Source organism: Arachis stenosperma, chromosome 3, assembly GCF_014773155.1.
Source record: "Arachis stenosperma cultivar V10309 chromosome 3, arast.V10309.gnm1.PFL2, whole genome shotgun sequence".
Classification (NCBI taxonomy): Eukaryota; Viridiplantae; Streptophyta; class Magnoliopsida; order Fabales; family Fabaceae; genus Arachis; species Arachis stenosperma.
In genome coordinates, this window is record NC_080379.1 from 48,729,769 (window position 1) to 48,747,556 (window position 17,788).

General features: G+C 36.9%; 3 protein-coding genes across 3 annotated transcripts; all 3 read right to left on the bottom strand.

The window, feature by feature from the left end:
• Nucleotides 1-8,433: 8,433 nt before the first annotated feature.
• On the bottom strand, nt 8,434-8,982 carry LOC130966068 (uncharacterized). The gene has a single exon (XM_057890829.1). The coding sequence runs from the start codon at nt 8,980-8,982 to the stop codon at nt 8,434-8,436; it is 549 nt and encodes a 182-aa protein (XP_057746812.1).
• Nucleotides 8,983-9,021: 39 nt separating this feature from the next.
• On the bottom strand, nt 9,022-10,275 carry LOC130966069 (uncharacterized). Its single transcript, XM_057890830.1, has one exon. The coding sequence runs from the start codon at nt 10,273-10,275 to the stop codon at nt 9,022-9,024; it is 1,254 nt and encodes a 417-aa protein (XP_057746813.1).
• A 6,401-nt stretch (nt 10,276-16,676) lies between these two features.
• Nucleotides 16,677-17,573, bottom strand: LOC130966070 (uncharacterized). The gene is made up of 2 exons (XM_057890832.1): nt 17,506-17,573; nt 16,677-17,205 (listed from the first exon to the last, which is right to left on the bottom strand). Exons 1-2 carry the CDS (start codon nt 17,571-17,573, stop codon nt 16,677-16,679), a joined length of 597 nt encoding a protein of 198 aa, XP_057746815.1.
• Nucleotides 17,574-17,788: the final 215 nt, after the last annotated feature.

Sequence of the window (17,788 nt, forward strand, 5' to 3'; positions counted from 1 at the left end):
TTCTGACCTTCCTGCACTCAAACGCGTTTTTCTGGAGCTACAAAATTCCAATCGGCGCGCTCTTAATTGGGATGGAAAGCTAACATCTTGGTCTTTCCAGCAATGTATAATAGTTTACACTTTGTCCGAGATTTGATGGCCCAAACTGGCGTTAAAACGCCCACCAAAGACCCTTTTCTGGCATAAAACGTCGGAACTGGCACCAGAACGGGAGTTAAACGCCCAGATTGGCATCCAAGCTGGCGTTTAACTCCAGAAAAAGCCTATACACGTGTAAAGCTCAATGCTCAGCCCAAGTACACACCAAGTGGGCCCCGAAAGTGGATTTCTACACTATCTGCACTTAGTTACTTATTTTCTGTAATCCTTAATAACTAGTTTAGTATAAATAGCACTTTTTACTATTATATTTGATCCTTTTTTCAGAATTTTATGCAATTTTTCACATTTGGGGAGGCTGGCCATTCGGCCATGCCTAGACCTTTTCTCTTATGTATCTTCCAACGGTGGAGTTTCTACACCTCATAGATTAAGGTGCGGAGCTCTGCTGTTCTTCATGAATTAATGCAAGTACTATTGTTTCTCTTTCAATTCACGCTTACTTCTTCTCCAATATATACTCTCGTACTTAATTTAGTTAAGTCAGAAAGAAGGGGTGACCCGTGACAATCACCCACTATCTTTGTTACTCGCTTAGCCAAGATCTGCGTTCCTGACAACCACAAGCGGTTTACATGATGTTCAACGTAGTCATTAGACGACAGCCGGAGTATAGTCTCTTGGGTCTCTGATCCACGATTTTGACTTGCCTCTCCTGACAACAGAGCATTCAAATCCGTGAGATTAGAACCTTCGTGGTATAGGCTAGAACCAATTGGTAGCATTCTTGAGATCCGGAAAGTCTAAACCTTGTCTGTGGTATTCCGAGTAGGATCTGGGACGGGATGATTGTGACGAGCTTCAAACTCACGAATGTTGGGCGCAGCGACAGTGTGCAAAAGGATAGAGAGATCCTATTCCGACACAAGTGAGAACCAACAGATGATTAGCCATGTGGTAGCTATGCCTGGTATTTTTCATCCGAGACGAGAAATCCGATAATTGATTAGCCGTACAGAAACCGTAGCTGGACCATTTTCACTGAGAGGACGATAGTAGCCATTGACAACGGTGATCCACCAACATACAACTTGCCATGGAAGGGAGCACGCATGATTGGATGAAGACAATAGGAAAGTAGAGTTTCAGAAACAACAAAGCATCTCCAAACGCTTATCTGAAATTTCCACCAATGAATTACATAAGTACCTTTGTTCAAACGCCAGAATGTTGCTTGTTTCTGGCATTCAGCGCCAAATTCATGCTCTGTTCTGGCGTTGAACGCCAGCCAGATGCTTCTTACTGGCGTTGAACGCCAGTCTGTGCTTCCTCCAGGGTGTGATTTTTCTTCTGCTGTTTTTGATTCTGTTTTTAATTTTTATATTTTTTTCGTGACTCCACATGATCATGTACCTAATAAAACACAAAATAATAATAGAATAAAATAAAATAAAAATTAGATAAATAAAATTGGGTTGCCTCCCAACAAGCGCTTCTTTAATGTCAATAGCTTGACAGTGGGCTCTCATGGAGCCACAAGGTGATGAGGTCAATGTTGTATAGTCCCAACACCAAACTTAGAGTTTGGATATGGGGTCTTAACACCAAACTTAGAGTTTGGTTGTGGCCTCCCAACACCAAACTTAGAGTTTGACTGTGGGGGCTCTTCTTGATTCTGAACTGAGAGAAGCTCTTCATGCTTACTCTCTTTTGTCACAGAGGGATGGCCATGTGCCTTAAACACAAGGTAGTCCCCATTTAATTGAAGGACTAATTCACCTCTGTTGACATCTATCACAGCTCCTGCTGTAGCTAGGAAAGGTCTTCCAAGGATGATGCATTCATCCTCTTCCTTCCTAGTGTCTAAGATTATGAAATCAGCAGGGATGTAAAGGCCTTCAACCTTTACTAACACGTCCTCCACTATTCCATAAGCTTGTCTCAATGACTTGTCTGCCAATTGTAATGAGAACAAGGCAGGTTGTACCTCAATGATCCCCAGCTTCTCCATTACAGAGGGTGGCATAAGATTTATCCCTGACCCCAGATCACACAGAGCTTTTGCAAAGGTCATGGTGCCTATGGTACAAGGTATCAAAAACTTGCCAGGATCTTGTTTCTTTTGAGGTAAAATTTGTTGAATCCAAGTATCCAGTTCACTAATGAGCAAGGGAGGTTCACTTTCCCAAGTCTCATTACCAAACAACTTGGCATTCAGCTTCATGATAGCTCCTAAATATTGAGCAACTTGCTCTCCAGTCACATCTTCATCCTCTTCAGAGGAAGAATAGTCTTCAGAGCTCATGAATGACAGAAGGAGATTTAATGAAATCTCTATGGTCTCTATATGAGCCCCAGATTCCTTTGGATCCTTAATAGGAAACTCATTCTTGCTTGAGGGACGTCCCAGGAGGTCTTCCTCACTAGGATTTTTGTCCTCCTCCTCCCTTGTGCATTCGGCCATATTGATTATATCAATGGCCTTGCACTCTCCTTTTGGATTCTCTTCTGTATTGCTTGGGAGAATACTGGGAGGAGTTTCAATGACTTTCTTACTCAGCTGGCCCACTTGTGCCTCCAGATTTCTGATGGAGGATCTTGTTTCACTCATGAAACTGAAAGTGGCCTTTGACAGATCAGAGACTAGATTGGCTAAATTAGAAGTATTTTGTTCAGAATTCTCTGTCTGTTGCTGAGAAGATGATGGAAAAGGCTTGCTATTGCTCAGCCTATTGCGTCCACCATTGTTAAAGCCTTGTTGAGGCTTTTGTTGATCCTTCCATGAGAAATTTGGATGATTTCTCCATGATGAGTTATAGGTGTTTCCATAAGGTTCACCCATGTAATTAACTTCTGCCATGGCAGGGTTCTCAGGATCATAAGCTTCTTCAGAAGCTGCCTCTTTAGTACTGTTGGATGCATGTTGCCATCCATTCAGATTTTGAGAGATCATGTTGACCTGTTGAGTCAACACTTTGTTCTGAGCCAATATGGCATTCAGAGTATCAATTTCAAGAACTCCTTTCTTCTGAGGTATCCCATTATTCACGGAATTTCTCTCAGAAGTGTACATGAATTGGTTATTTGCAACCATATCAATGAGTTCTTGAGCCTCTTCAGGCGTTTTTTTCAGGTGAATAGATCCACCTGCAGAATGGTCCAATGACATTTTCAAAAATTCAGATAGACCATAATAGAATATATCTAATATGGTCCATTCTGAAAACATGTCAGATGGACATCTTTTGGTCAGCTGCTTGTATCTTTCCCAAGCTTCATAGAGGGATTCACCATCTTTTTGTTTGAAGGTTTGAACATCCACTCTCAGCTTGCTCAGCTTTTGAGGAGGAAAGAATTTATCCAAGAAGGCTGTGACCAGCTTATCCCAGGAGTCCAGGCTATCCTTGGGTTGTGAATCCAACCATATTCTAGCTCTGTCTCTTACAGCAAAAGGGAAAAGCATGAGTCTGTAGATTTCAGGATCAACTCTATTCGTCTTTACAGTCTCACAGATCTGCAAGAACTCAGTTAAAAACTGATAAGGATCTTCAGATGGAAGTCCATAAAACTTGCAGTTTTGTTGCATTAATGCAACTAGCTGAGGTTTCAGCTCAAAATTATTGGCTCCAATGGCAGGAATGGAGATGCTTCTTCTATCAAATTTGGACGTTGGCTTTGTGAAGTCACCAAGCATTCTCCTTGCATTATTATTATTTTCGGCTGCCATCTCCTCTTGTTCGAAAATTTCTGAAAGGTTGTTTCTGGATTGTTGTAATTTAGTTTCTCTTAGTTTCCTTTTCAGAGTCCTTTCAGGTTCAGGATCAATTTCAACAAGAGTGCCTTTTTCCCTGTTCCTGCTCATATGAAAGAGAAGAAAACAAGAAAAGAAGAGGAATCCTCTATGTCACAGTATAGAGATTCCTTTATGTTAGTAGAAAAAGAAAGGGAAGAAGAATGAAGAAGAGTGGGTTCGAATTTTTTTAGATGAAGAGAGGTGAAAAGAAATGTTAGTAATTAAATAATTAAATAGAAGAAGAGAAGAGGAAGAGAATTCAAAAATAATTTAAAAAAGAGGGTTAGTGATTTTCGAAAATTAGAGATAAGATGTAATTAAAATTAAAACATGAAATAATTAGTTAATTAAAAAGAATTTTTGAAAAAAAGGGTGAGATATTTTCGAAAATTAAAGAGGGAAAAGTAGTTAGGTGGTTTTGAAAAAGATAAGAAACAAACAAAAAGTCAAATAGTTAGTTGAAAAAGATATTAAAATCAAATTTTAAAAAGATAAGAAGATAAGAAGTTAGATAAGATATTTTGAAATCAAATTTTGAAAAAGATAAAATTTTTGAAAAAGATATGATGAAAGATAAAAAGATTTAATTCAAAAATTTGAAATTACTTACTTTACTAACAAGAAATTACAAGATAAGTTTCTAGAACTTAAAGATTGAACCTTTCTTAACAAGAAAGTAACAAACTTCAAATTTTTGAATCAATCACATTAATTGTTAGTGAATTTTCGAAAATATGATATAAAGATAAGAAAAAGATTTTGAAAATATTTTGAAAAAGATTTTTGAAATTTTCGAAAAATAGAAAAAAATGAAAAAGATATGATTTTTGAAAAAGATTTTGAAAAGATAAGATTTTTAAAATTGAAATTTTGACTTGACTTGTAAGAAACAACTAATTTTAAAAATTTTTGACCAAGTCAACCCAAAATTTCGAAAATTTGGAGGGAAATAAGGAAAAGATATTTTTTGATTTTTGAATTTTTAATTATGAGAGAGAAAAACAACAAAAATACTCAATGCATGAAATTTTTAGATCAAAACAATGAATGCATGCAAGAATGCTATGAATGTCAAGATGAACACCAAGAACACTTTGAAGATCATGATAAACATCAAGAACATAATTTTGAAAAATTTTTGAATCAAAGAAAACATGCAAGACACCAAACTTAGAAATCTTTAATGCATGGACTCTAACAAACGAAAAATGCATATGAAAAACAACAACAACACAAAATAAGAAAACATCAAGATCAAACAAGAAGACTTGTCAAGAACAACTTGAAGATCATGAAGAACACCATGAATGCATGAATTTTCGAAAAATACAAGAAAAAATTTTAAAAGCATGCAATTGACACCAAACTTAAAAGTTGACTCAAGACTCAAACAAGAAACACAAAATATTTTTTATTTTTATGATTTTCTCATTTTTTTTTTTGGATTTTTTTTTCGAAAATAAAGTTAGGAAAAACGAAAAAGAAAAGAAAAATTTTGAAAAAGATTTTTGAAAAGAAAATTACCTAATCTGAGCAACAAGATGAACCGTCAGTTGTCCACACTCGAACAATCCCCGGCAACGGCGCCAAAAATTTGGTGGATGAAATTGTGATCACATCAATGTAGTATTCTTTGTTGTTGTATGGAATCATTATTATGGCACTTATGTGTGGACACAACTCCGTTCAACTTAACCAGCAAGTGTACTGGGTCATCCAAGTAATACCTTACGTGAGTAAGGGTCGATCCCACAGAGATTATTGGTATGAAGCAAGCTATGGTCACCTTGTAAATCTCAGTTAGGCAGATTAAATGGTTATGGGTTTTGAAAATTAATAATAAATAGAAAATAAAAAGGGATAGAAATACTTATGTAAATCAATAGTGGGAATTTCATATGGGCGTGTGGAGATGCTAGAATCCTTTCGAATCTCTACTTTCTTATTGCTTTCATCCAATCCTTCTTACTCCTTTCCATGTCAAGCTGTATGTCGGGCATCACCATCATCAATGGCTACTTTTAATCCTCTCGGAAAAATGGTCCTATGCACTGTCACTGCACGGCTAATCGTCTGGAGGCATCACCCTTGTTGATAGCTACATCCCATCCTCTCAATGAAAATGGTCCAAATGCTCTGTCACAGCACGGCTAATCATCTGTCGGTTCTCAATCAGGTTGGAGTAGAATCCATTGATTCTTTTGCGTTTGTCACTAACGCCCAGCCTTCAGGAGTTTGAAGCTCGTCACAGTCATTCAATACCGGAATCCTACTCGGAATACCACAGACAAGGTTAGACTTTCCGGATTCCCAGGATCCTACTCGGAATACCACAGACAAGGTTAGACTTTCCAGATCCCCATGAATGCCGCCATCTATCTAGCTTATACCACGAAGATTCTGTTGGGGAATCTAAGAGATATGCGCCCGGCCTAAGGTAGAACGGAAGTGGTTGTCAGTCACGCGCATTCATAGGTGAGAATGATGATGAGTGTCACGGATCATCACATTCATCAAAGTGTTGTGCAACGTATATCTTGGAATAAGAATAAAAGAGAATTGAATAGAAAGTAATGGTAATTGTATTGAAACTTGAGGTACAGCAGAGCTCCACACCCTTAATCTATGGTGTGCAGAAACTCCACCGTTGAAAATACATAAGTGAAAGGTTCAGGCATGGCCGAATGGCCAGCCCCCTGAATGATCAAAAGGCCGAATGATCAAAGACTAAACAGTCTAAAGATTAAACTGTCAAAAGATGTCTAATACAATAGTAAATTATCCTATTTATAATAGACTAGCTACTAGGGTTTACATGAGTAAGTAATTGATGCATAAATCCACTTCCGGGGCCCACTTGGTGTATGCTTGGGCTGAGCTTGATCTATCCACGAGCTGAGGCTTCTCTTGGAGTTGAACTCCAAGTTATAACGTGTTTTGGGCGTTCAACTCCGGATCATGACGTGTTTCTGGCGTTTAACTCCAGACAGCAGCATGTACTTGGCGTTCAACGCCAAGTTACGTCGTCAATTTCCGAATAAAGTATGGACTATTATATATTGCTGGAAAGCTCTGGATGTCTACTTTCCAACGCCGTTGAGAGCGCGCCATTTGGAGTTCTGTAGCTCCAGTAAATCCATTTTGAGTGCAGGGAGGTCAGATTCCAACAACATCAGCAGTCCTTTTGTCAGCCTTTTTCAGAGTTTTGCTCAAGTCCCTCAATTTCAGCCAGAAATTACCTGAAATTACAGAAAAACACACAAATTCATAGTAAAGTCTAGAAATGTGAATTTAACATAAAAACTAATGAAAACATCCCTAAAAGTAGCTTGAACTTACTAAAAACTACCTAAAAACAATGCCAAAAAGCGTATAAATTATCCGCTCATCACAAACCTTTTAAGTTTGGTGTAGAAAAAAGCTCTGCTTTTTATTTTTTTATAACCATTAATGGCACCTAAGGCCAGAGAAACCTCTAGGAAGAGAAAAGGGAAGGCAGTGCTTCCAACTCCGAGTCATGGGAGATGGAGAGATTCATCTCAAAAGCCCATCACTAGAAAGAGGATGGAGTAAACAATAGAGCCCACTCATGGACCTCAACAAGAGCATGAGGAAGCCCCTCATCAAGAAATTCCTGAGATTCCTTAAGGGATGCATCTCCCTCCACACAACTATTGGGAGTAACTCAACACCTCTTTAGGAGAATTGAGTTCCAACATGGAGCAACTGAGAATGGAGCACCAAGAGCACTCCATTATTCTCCATGAAATCAGAGAGCACCAAAGAGCCATGAGGGAGGAGCAACAAAAGCAAGGAAGAGATATTAAGGAGCTCAAGAACTCCATTGGTTCTTCAAGAGGAAGAAGAAGCCACAATCACTAAGGTGGACCCGTTCTTTAATCTCCTTATTTATTTTCTTTTCTGTTTTCGGTTTTTATGCTTTATGTTTTGACTATGTTTGTGTCTTCATTACATGATCATTAGCAGGGGCGGAGCTAGGCTAACTATTTAGGAGGGCGGTATTTAATAATTTACTACCAATATTTTATATTACTATTTCTATTGATAAAATTAAAAAAAATAAATATATAATCTCAATCAAAGTAAGACAATAATATATAAAAATTACCACTTACAGTTTTGTATCATGAAAAGGCTATTCGACATTTTTTTCTATTTTCAAAATCATCTATAATTGAATTTGTGTCGAAAATAGCTGCTAATTCTTTTTCTATATAGATGACCAAATTGTCTGCAAGAAATTCATCAGCCATCTTACTTCGGAGTCTTGTTTTAACAATTTTCATTGATGAAAAAGCTCTTTCTGTTGTTGCTGTTGACACTGGTAGAGTCAAAACAAGACGTATTAATCTATCAACCATGTGATAAGTTCTTGATTTTTTCGTTTCTTGCAACTTGTTACACAATTCAGAAAGTGTACCAATGCCTTTCAAATGATTTGGTATATCATGCTGATAATATTGCAACTGAGATTTCAAAATATTTAGCTCATTAGAAGGAAAGTCAAGGGGATAAAACTTCTATGCTAACTTGCTAATTTCTTCAATATTAAATGATTTGAAATTATCCTTAGGATCCAAAGCACAACTCAAAGTCAAAAGCTCTATTATTTGCTCATTAAATCTACTATTCAACTCTTGTATTTGAGAGTCAATTGTTGCCAAGAATACATCTATTCGATAATGATGCTCAACTGTCACACTTGGTTGACGAGATCGACCTCTTCCAAAAACATATTGTGCACTCATATTAGGGATTTCAATTTCATGCTTTTCACAAAAATCTTTAACATTTGCAAGAAAATTGCACCATCCACCATCTCTTAATTGTTGAAGAAGTAACTTTGATGTAGAAACAATATGCATTGCATTAAGAATATCTTGAGATTGTTGTTGCAGTGCTTGGCAAAGAACATTAGTGATTCCCATAATCTCTTTCATCAAGTGCAAAGTGAAAACAAATTCAAATGACAATAATATTTTACTAACACCATAAGCCTCACCTCTTTGTGCATAAGTTGTCCCGTCTTCAATGATATTATTGAGAACAATGTTGGTAGTAGTAAACATTTTTACCAAACTGTAAATAGAATTAAAGTGAGAGCTCCATCAAGTATCCCCAGCTCTTTGTAAAGTGTTTATTTGATTCGCACCTTTGCCTATTTCTAATTCATATTGAGCAACCAAGTATGCATTTTCAATTGCTTGATCTTCTTGTAATTGATCATGTCTTTTTGAAGAAACACTAACAATAGTGACAATAGAGTTTAATTGAGTAAAAAATTCATGAATTTGAAGTACCTCTCTTGAAGCTGCCACCAATGCTAATTGTAACCTAAGAGAAAAATAATGTACATAGTATGCTTGTGGAGAATCTTTAAGAAACAAAGCTTGCAAACCATTCCACTCACCCCGCATGTTGCTAGCACCATCATACCCTTGACCCCTAATATTTTCAACTTGGAGATTATAATGAGAAAGGACAGAAATCAATTCTTTCTTTAAAGTTGTTGCACAAGTATCAGTGACATGTACAAGATTAAAGAATCTCTCTTTAACAAAACCATCTAGAGTAACAAATCTCAAAACAATGGCCATTTGCTCCTTTTTAGATTCATCTCTAGCTTCATCAACAATAATACAAAATTTGGCATCTCCAATCTCTTCTCTAATTGAATTTCTCACCTTAGTAGCAAGAATATGTAGAATTTCTTTTTGGACATCATTTGAAGTATACTTAGCATTTTTTGGAGCATTTTTCAAAATATTCTTTTTCACTCTTTCATTGTAAGATCCCAAAAATTTCAACATTTCCAAAAAGTTACCTCTGTTGCTTGAACTTTGGCTTTCATCATGCCCTCTGTATGCACAACCTTGAAATGTTAACCATCTAATGCAATCTATAGATGCTCCTAGTCGAATTCGATTCTTTTCAATCTCTTCTAATGTTTGCTTATGAAGAAGTCTGTCAATATGTTGTGATTGTTTCATCAAATCATCACATGATTTCAGCACCTTATGATGGAATGAGTTGGGACATTTGCCAATGTGATTCAAAAAAGCACATTCTTTTCCACTATTTACTTTCTTCCAATTTCTGAAACCATTCTCAATAAAAGCATTTGAACCCGTATTGATTGAAAGTTCCTTAGCAAAAAGAAAGTACGGAAAATAATATATAGCATCATCTTCTATAGAATATTCTAACCAAGATGGGAACAATTTAAACCATGAAGCTTGAAAGCGATGATGACTTTTATCACCAGAAAATGGATAATTATCAAGAATTGGTTGATTTGGCCCAACTTTAATATAAGCCCGACGGATTTCATCTCTTTTATTTGGAAGAAACTTCCAAATCATTGGTCGCATTCCAGGATCTCTTCCAAACGAAAAACATCCAGTTGATTTGGAAGAAGTCGTAGACACTTTGAGCTATTCAATGGAGAACTTGAAGTAATGAAATTTGATGACCCCTCAAGTATTGGAGTAGTAATAGTAGAAGTATTTTGCATTCCAGGATCTCTTTCCAAACGAAAAACATCCAGTTGATTTGGAAGAAGTCGTGGACGTTTTGAGCTATTCAATGAAGAACTTGAAGTAATGAAATTTGATGACCCCTCAAGTATTGGAGTAGTAATAGAAGAAGCATCTTCATTCTCTTGATCTTTTTTTTTTAAAATGTATCAATAATTTTGAACTTACTCATAATTCAAATGGTCAAATAAGTTCCTATAATTAAAAATATATTTAGCAAAAAGTGTAAATTACAGTCTAAATCTTTATAAAATATAAAAATTATATTTCAATTTAAAATAAAATATTAAAATTCAGAACAATAATACTAACATCCTAGTATAAATAATATAAAATTGTAATTAAATAGTTAACTAATAAAAAAACTAAATATAAAAACTAACATATAATAACATAAACTTAATTAACAAATAATAATAAATTAATTAATTAAGTAAATAACTAAATATATAAAATAGAATAAAAATAGAACCTTTTTTGAGAAAGAGGAGTGAAAAATCACTTGTTGAATGATGAGCGGATAATTTATACGCTTTTTGGCATTGTTTTTAGATAGTTTTTAGTAGGATATAACTACTTTTTAGTATATTTTTATTAGTTTTTAAGCAAAATTCATATTTCTGGACTTTACTATGAGTTTGTGTATTTTTCTGTGATTTTAGGTATTTTCTGGCTGAAATTGAGGGACCTGAGCAAAAATATGATTCAGAGGCTAAAAAAGGACTGCTGATGCTGTTGGATTCTGACCTCCTTGCACTCGAAATGGATTTTCTGGAGCTACAAAAGCCCAATTGGCGCACTCTCAATTGCGTTGGAAAGTAGACATCCAGGGCTTTCCAGCAACAGTCCATACTTTGCTCGAGTTTTGACGACGCAAATTGGCGTTCAAACGCCAAGTTCCTGCCCTATTCTAGTGTTAAACGCAAGAAACAGGATAGAAGCTGCAGTTAAACGCCCAAACTGGCATAAAAGCTGGCGTTTAACTCCAAGAAAAGTATCTACACATGAAAGCTTCAATGCTCAGCCTAAGTACACACCAAGTGGGCCTGGAAGTGGATTTCTGCATCATTTACTTATTTCTATAACCCTAGTAACTAGTTTAGTATAAATAGAACTTTTTACTATTGTACTCACATCTTGGGAGTATCCTTAGATCATCTTTGGATGTTTAGTCCTTAGACCGTAGTCTTGGTTATTCTGGTTCCTTCTCTGGGGCCGAAGCCAATGAACACCATTATCACTTATGTATTTTCAACGGTGGAGTTTCTACACACCATAGATTAAGGTGTGGAGCTCTGATGTTCCTCGAGTATTAATGCAAAGTACTATTGTTCTTCTATTCAATTCAAGCTTATTCTTTTTCTAAGATGTTCACTCGCACTTCAACTTGATGAATGTGATGATCTGTGACACTCATCACCATTCTCACTTATGAATGCGTGCCTGACAAACACTTCCGTTCTACCTGTAAAAGCTAGAGTGTGTATCTCTTGGATTCCTGGTCCATGACACATGGTTGCCTCTCCTGACAACAGAGCCTTCCATTCCGTGAGATCAGAGTCTTCGTGATATAAGCTAGAACTAATTGGCAACATTCTTGAGATCCAAAAAGTCTAAACCTTGTCTGTGATATTTCGAGTAGGATCTGGGATGGGATGATTGTGACGAGCTTCAAACTTATGATTGTTGGGCGTAGTGATAGACGTAAAAGGATCATTGGATCTTATTCCGACACAAGTGAGAACCGACAGATGATTAGCCCTACGTAACCCATAGCTGGACCATTTTCACTGAGAGGATGGACGGCAGCCATTGACAACGGTGATGCCCCTACATACAGCTTGCCATAGAAAGGAGTATGAAGGATTGGATGAAGGCAGTAGGAAAGTAGAGATTCAAAAGGGATACAGCATCTCCATACCCTTATCTGAAATTTCCACCAATGAATTACATAAGTATCTCTATCTTATTTTATGTTTTATTTATCTTTTAATTATCAAAACTTCATAACCATTTGAATTCGCCTGACTGAGATTTATAAGATGACCATAGCTTGCTTCAAGCCGACAATCTCCGTGGGATCGACCCTTACTCACGTAAGGTTTATTACTTGGAAGACCCAGTGCACTTGTTGGTTAGTTGTGCGAAGTTGTGAAAAAGAGTTGAGATTACAATTGTGCGTACCAAGTTGTTGGCGCCATTGAGATCACAATTTTGTGCACCATTGAACTACTATCTTTTTTTAATCTGCAAAAAGCAAAAGAAAATAAGAGTCAAAGAGGTAAAACCGTAAAAGATAAGAAGATTAAAGAGATAAAGAAGAAGAAGAATAGGAAAAGTTATTACCTGAAATTTTGGAAAGTGAAGGCGGGAAGGGGGAGAGGGGGAGACTGGTTGTACGCTGGGAAATAAAAAAAGGGGATGAGGAGACTGGTTGTATGCTGGGAAATAAAAAAAGGGGATGGGGAATAGGCTATTGGGATGGGTTTTTTGTAGGAATTAAAAGGGGGCTGGGAAAGTTATGGAACAAAAAGAGAGGAGGGGCTGGGAAATAAAGAAAGGGGGACTAGACTATTTTTTTTCAAATAAAAACTAAAATTTTGGGGGGGGGGGGCCAATTGCCCTCCTTTGCTTATATGTACCTGCGCCCCTGATCATCAGTGTTTAGTGTCTATGTCTTAAAGCTATGAATGTTCCATAAATCTTTCACCTTTCTTAAATGAAAAATTTTTCTATTTGCAAAAGAACAAGAAGTACATGAATTTTGAATTCTATCTTGAAAATAGTTTAATTATTTTGATGTGGTGGCAATACTTTTTGTTTTCTGAATGAATGCTTGAATAGTGCATATTTTTTATAGTGAAGTTTATGAATGTTAAAATTGTTGGCAATGAAAAAAGAGAAATGTTATTGATAATTTGAAAAAATATAAAATTGATTCTTGAAGCAAGAAAAAGCAGTGAAAAACACAAGGCTTGCGAAAAAAATGGCGAAAAATAAAGAAAAAGAAAAAGCAAGCAGAAAAAGCCATTAACCCTTTAAACTAAAAGGCAAGGGTAAATAGGATCCAAGGCTTTGAGCATCAGTGGATAGGAGGGCCCAAAGGAATAAAATCCTGACCTAAGCGGCTAAATCAAGTTGTCCCTAACCATGTGCTTGTGTCATGAAGGTCCAAGTGAAAAGCTTGAGATTGAGTGGTAAAAGTCATGATCCAAAGCAAAAAGAGTGTGCTTAAGAACTCTGGGCACCTCTAACTGGGGACTCTAGCAAAGCTGAGTCATAATCTGAAAAGGTTCACCAAGTTATGTGTCCGTGGCATTTATGTATCCAGTGGTAATACTGGAAAACAAAATGCTAAGGGTCACGGCCAAGACTCATAAAGTAGTTGTGTTCAAGAATCAACATACTAAACTAGGAGAATTAATAACACTATCTGAATTCTGAGTTCCTATGGATGCCAATCATTCTGAACTTCAAAGGATAAAGTGAGATGCCAAAACTGTTCAGAAGCAAAAAGCTACTAGTCCCGCTCATCTAATTGGAACTAAGCTTCATTGATATTTTGAAATTTATTGTATTTTCTCTTCTTTTTATCCTATTTAGTTTTTAGTTGCTTAGGGACAAGTAACAATTTAAGTTTGGTGTTGTGATGAGCGAATAATTTATACGCTTTTTGGCATTGTTTTTAGGTAGTTTTTAGTATGTTTTAGTTACTTTTTATTATATTTTTTAGTTTTTATGCAAAAATTACAGGTATTTTTCAGTAATTTCAGGTATTTTTGGCTAAAGTTGAGGGACCTGAGCAAAAATCTGATTCAGAGGCTAAGAAATGACTGCAGATGCTGTTAGATTCTGACCTCCCTGTACTCAAACATGTTTTTCTGGAGTTACAAAAGTCTAATTGGCGCGCTCTCAATTGAGCTGGAAAGCTAACATCTTGGGCTTTCCAGAAAAGTATAATAGTCCATACTTTGCCTGATATTTGATGGCCCAAACTGGCGTTAAAACGCCCACTAGAGATCCTTTTCTGGTGTAAAACGCCAGAACTAGCACCAAAACAGGAGTTAAACACCCAAACTGGCATCCAAGCTGGCGTTTAATTCTAGAAAAAGCCTGTGCACGTGTAAAGCTTAATGATCAGCCTAAGTACACACCAAGTAGTCCCCGAAAGTGGATTTCTGCACTATCTGCACTTAGTTACTTATTTTCTGTAATTCTTAGTAACTAGTTTAGTATAAATAGCACTTTTTACTATTGTATTTGATCCTTTTATGTGATTTTTCACATTTGGGGAGGCTGCCCATTCGGCCATGCCTAGACCTTTTTCTCTTATGTATTTTCCAAAGTGGAGTTTCTACACCTCATAGATTAAGGTGCGGAGCTCTGCTGTTCTTCATGGATTAATGCAAGTACTATTGTTTCTCTTTCAATTCACGCTTACATCTTCTCCAAAATATACTCTCGTACTTAATTCAGTTAAGTCAGAATGAAGGGGTGACCCGTGACAATCACCCACTATCTTCGTTACTCGCTTAGCCAAGATCCGCGTGCCTGACAATCACAAGCGGTCTACATGATGTTCAACGTAGTCATTGGATGACAACCGGAGTATAGTCTCTTGGGTTTCTGATCCACGGTTTTGACTTGCCTCTCCTGACAACAGAGCATTCGAATCCGTGAGATTAGAACCTTCGTGGTATAGGCTAGAACCAATTGGTAGCATTCCTGAGATCCGGAAAGTCTAAACCTTGTCTGTGGTATTCTGAGTAGGATCTGGGACGGGATGACTGTGATGAGCTTTAAACTCACGAATGTTGGACGCAGTGACAGTGTGCAAAAGGATAGAGAGATCCTATTCTGACATAAGTGAGAACTGACAGATGATTAGCCGTGCGATAGCTGTGCCTGGTATTTTTCATCCGAGACGAGAAATCCGACAGTTGATTAGCCGTACAGAAACCGTAGCTGGACCATTTTCACTGAGAGGACGGATGGTAGCCATTGACAACGGTGATCCACCAACATACAGCTTGCCATGGAAGGGAGCACGCATGATTGGATGAAGACAATAGAAAAGAAGAGGTTCAGAAGCAACAAAGCATCTCCAAACACTTATCTGAAATTTCCACCAATGAATTACATAAGTACCTTTATTTTAATTTACGTTCTATTTATCTTTCAATTATCAAAACTCATAACCAATTGAATCCGCCTGACTAAGATTTACAGGATAACCATAGCTTGCTTCAAGCCGGCAATCTCTGTGGGATCGACCCTTACTCGCGCAAGGTTTTATTACTTGGACGACCCAGTGCACTTGCTGGTTAGTTGTTCCAGAGTTGTGAAAAGTGTGAATCACAATTTCGTGCACCATAGTGTGTCTTGAATACACATTAATGAATGAAGCATAATATCTAACACTTGTATGAGCAGTGATTGGGGATGGCCCCCAAATATCAGAAACAATCAATGATAAAGGGCAATCATAAGTAGTATTAGATGGAGAGTAAGGTAACTTATGAGATTTTGCTAAGCAGCAATGTTCACATACACTAGAACCAGAAGCATTTGTATTATTCAAAGGTAACGAATAATTAGTTACAATAGACTTTACAATTGGTAAGGCTGGATGACCAAATCTTTTGTGGTAAACATCCAATGTCAAAGTTTGAGCAACAAAACTTTATGTATTAAATTGTCTAAAGTCTTATTTAGGAAGAGACACTTTTTCAAAATGATACATTCCATTAATTGATGTGCCTTAGAAAAGCACTTCTTTGGTAGCCTGAGATTTCACAAAACAAATATCAGGCCAAAACGAAAAATACACATTGTTATCTCTAGCAAATTTGGATACACTAACAAGATTATGTGCAATTGAGGGAACATGCAGTAAATCATACAAATAATATCCTTTTTCTGTTGGTTTATGATGCAAATATGAATTACCAATATGCTGAATTTTAATACCTAAACCATTACCAACATAAACTTGATCTTGTCCATGATACTCTTGTGCTTGTTGTAGGTTTGACGGATCAGGAGTACAGTGATGGGAAGCGCCAGAATCAGCATACCAAGATGGATCAGCAATTGTAGCAGGTGTAGCAAGCATTGCTTTGGGATTATGGAATGAGGGAGGTGGAGGGAGTGCATTGTGCATAGAAGAGTTGGGTGAATTTTGTTGTGCATGTTGAAATTGTTGGTCAAATCTAAAATAACAGTAACTAGCAATATGCCCCTAGCTTGCCACAAATTTGACATTGTGGCCGATTTGAGTTCCAAGAACCTCTACCTCCATGATTTGTTCTTCCTCCACGCCCTCTTCGACCATAAGTGCCTCTATTAGGTGTAGGCGGTGTGTTTCTTGCATAGCCAAAATCAAAATTAGTCTGAGTAGAAGGTTGGGATTGAGTGAAATTGACCTGTACCATTGAGAGTTCTGGTTTCTTGAACCTCTCCACAATGTCTTCTTGAGCCATCAAGAGAGCTTCAAGGTCTGGAATGGAATAGGGTGGATCTTTTGCAGTGACATATGTCAAGAATAATTGATAATCTTCATTTAATCCATCTAAAATGACATTGGTGTATTCTGCATCAGTTAGAGGAGCTCCAACAGTGGCGAGTGCACCCACCACTTTTTTTATTTGAAGAAGATAATCAGATGCTGGACCAGTCTTCTTGATCGATTTCAATTGCAGTTGAAGTTGCCTAACACGAGTTTTTGTTTGTGATGCAAAGTTGGTGTGAAGGCAGCTCCAAATGTCATGAGCAAAAATACAACCAAGAACTCGATATTTGAACGAGGGATCCAGTGATGAGTAAAGTCAGGAAGAGACATTGTAGTCATCAAGCCTCCATTCTTTATATGTCGTTATTTCATTTTGTGCCTTTTCATCAGCAGCTGATGCATATCTTGTTGGAATCTTCTGTTGGTCCAGGTAATCTTGAAGTTCTTGACCTGAAATTGTAAGAATAGCTGAATGGCACCAGGTGAGAAAATTATCATCGTTGAGTTTTTCTGGTAAAGGAACAGAAAGGGGCTTTAGAATTTACGCAGATGGTGATGCTTGAGTAGCAGCAGCAGCAGATGATGGATTATTGTTGATAATTTCTGGCTCCATGGATCTTGGACGCTATCTGATACCATGTGAGAAATAAAGTCTATACAAAGCAGAGAACAATCACAGAAAGAAGAAGAAAATGAATGTTAACTATTACTATGTGTCACCTACAGTAAAATTAAAGAGTCTTATTTATACATAAATATTAAGACTCTAGAAGCTACTAACTCTAGTTTCAAAAGTAACTAATGTGGTTAGTTATTCTTTCTTTATAT

Bases quoted from the DNA above. Each gene is read 5' to 3' on its own strand.
- LOC130966068 (XM_057890829.1), bottom strand. From the start codon at position 8,982: ATGTTTACTACTACCAACATTGTTCTCAATAATATCATTGAAGACGGG.
- LOC130966069 (XM_057890830.1), bottom strand. From the start codon at position 10,275: ATGATTTGGAAGTTTCTTCCAAATAAAAGAGATGAAATCCGTCGGGCT.
- LOC130966070 (XM_057890832.1), bottom strand. From the start codon at position 17,573: ATGGAGCCAGAAATTATCAACAATAATCCATCATCTGCTGCTGCTGCT. The intron at 17,206-17,505 runs GTAAATTCTAAA...TGACATTTGGAG, and splicing joins ACTCAAGCATCACCATCTGC to CTGCCTTCACACCAACTTTG.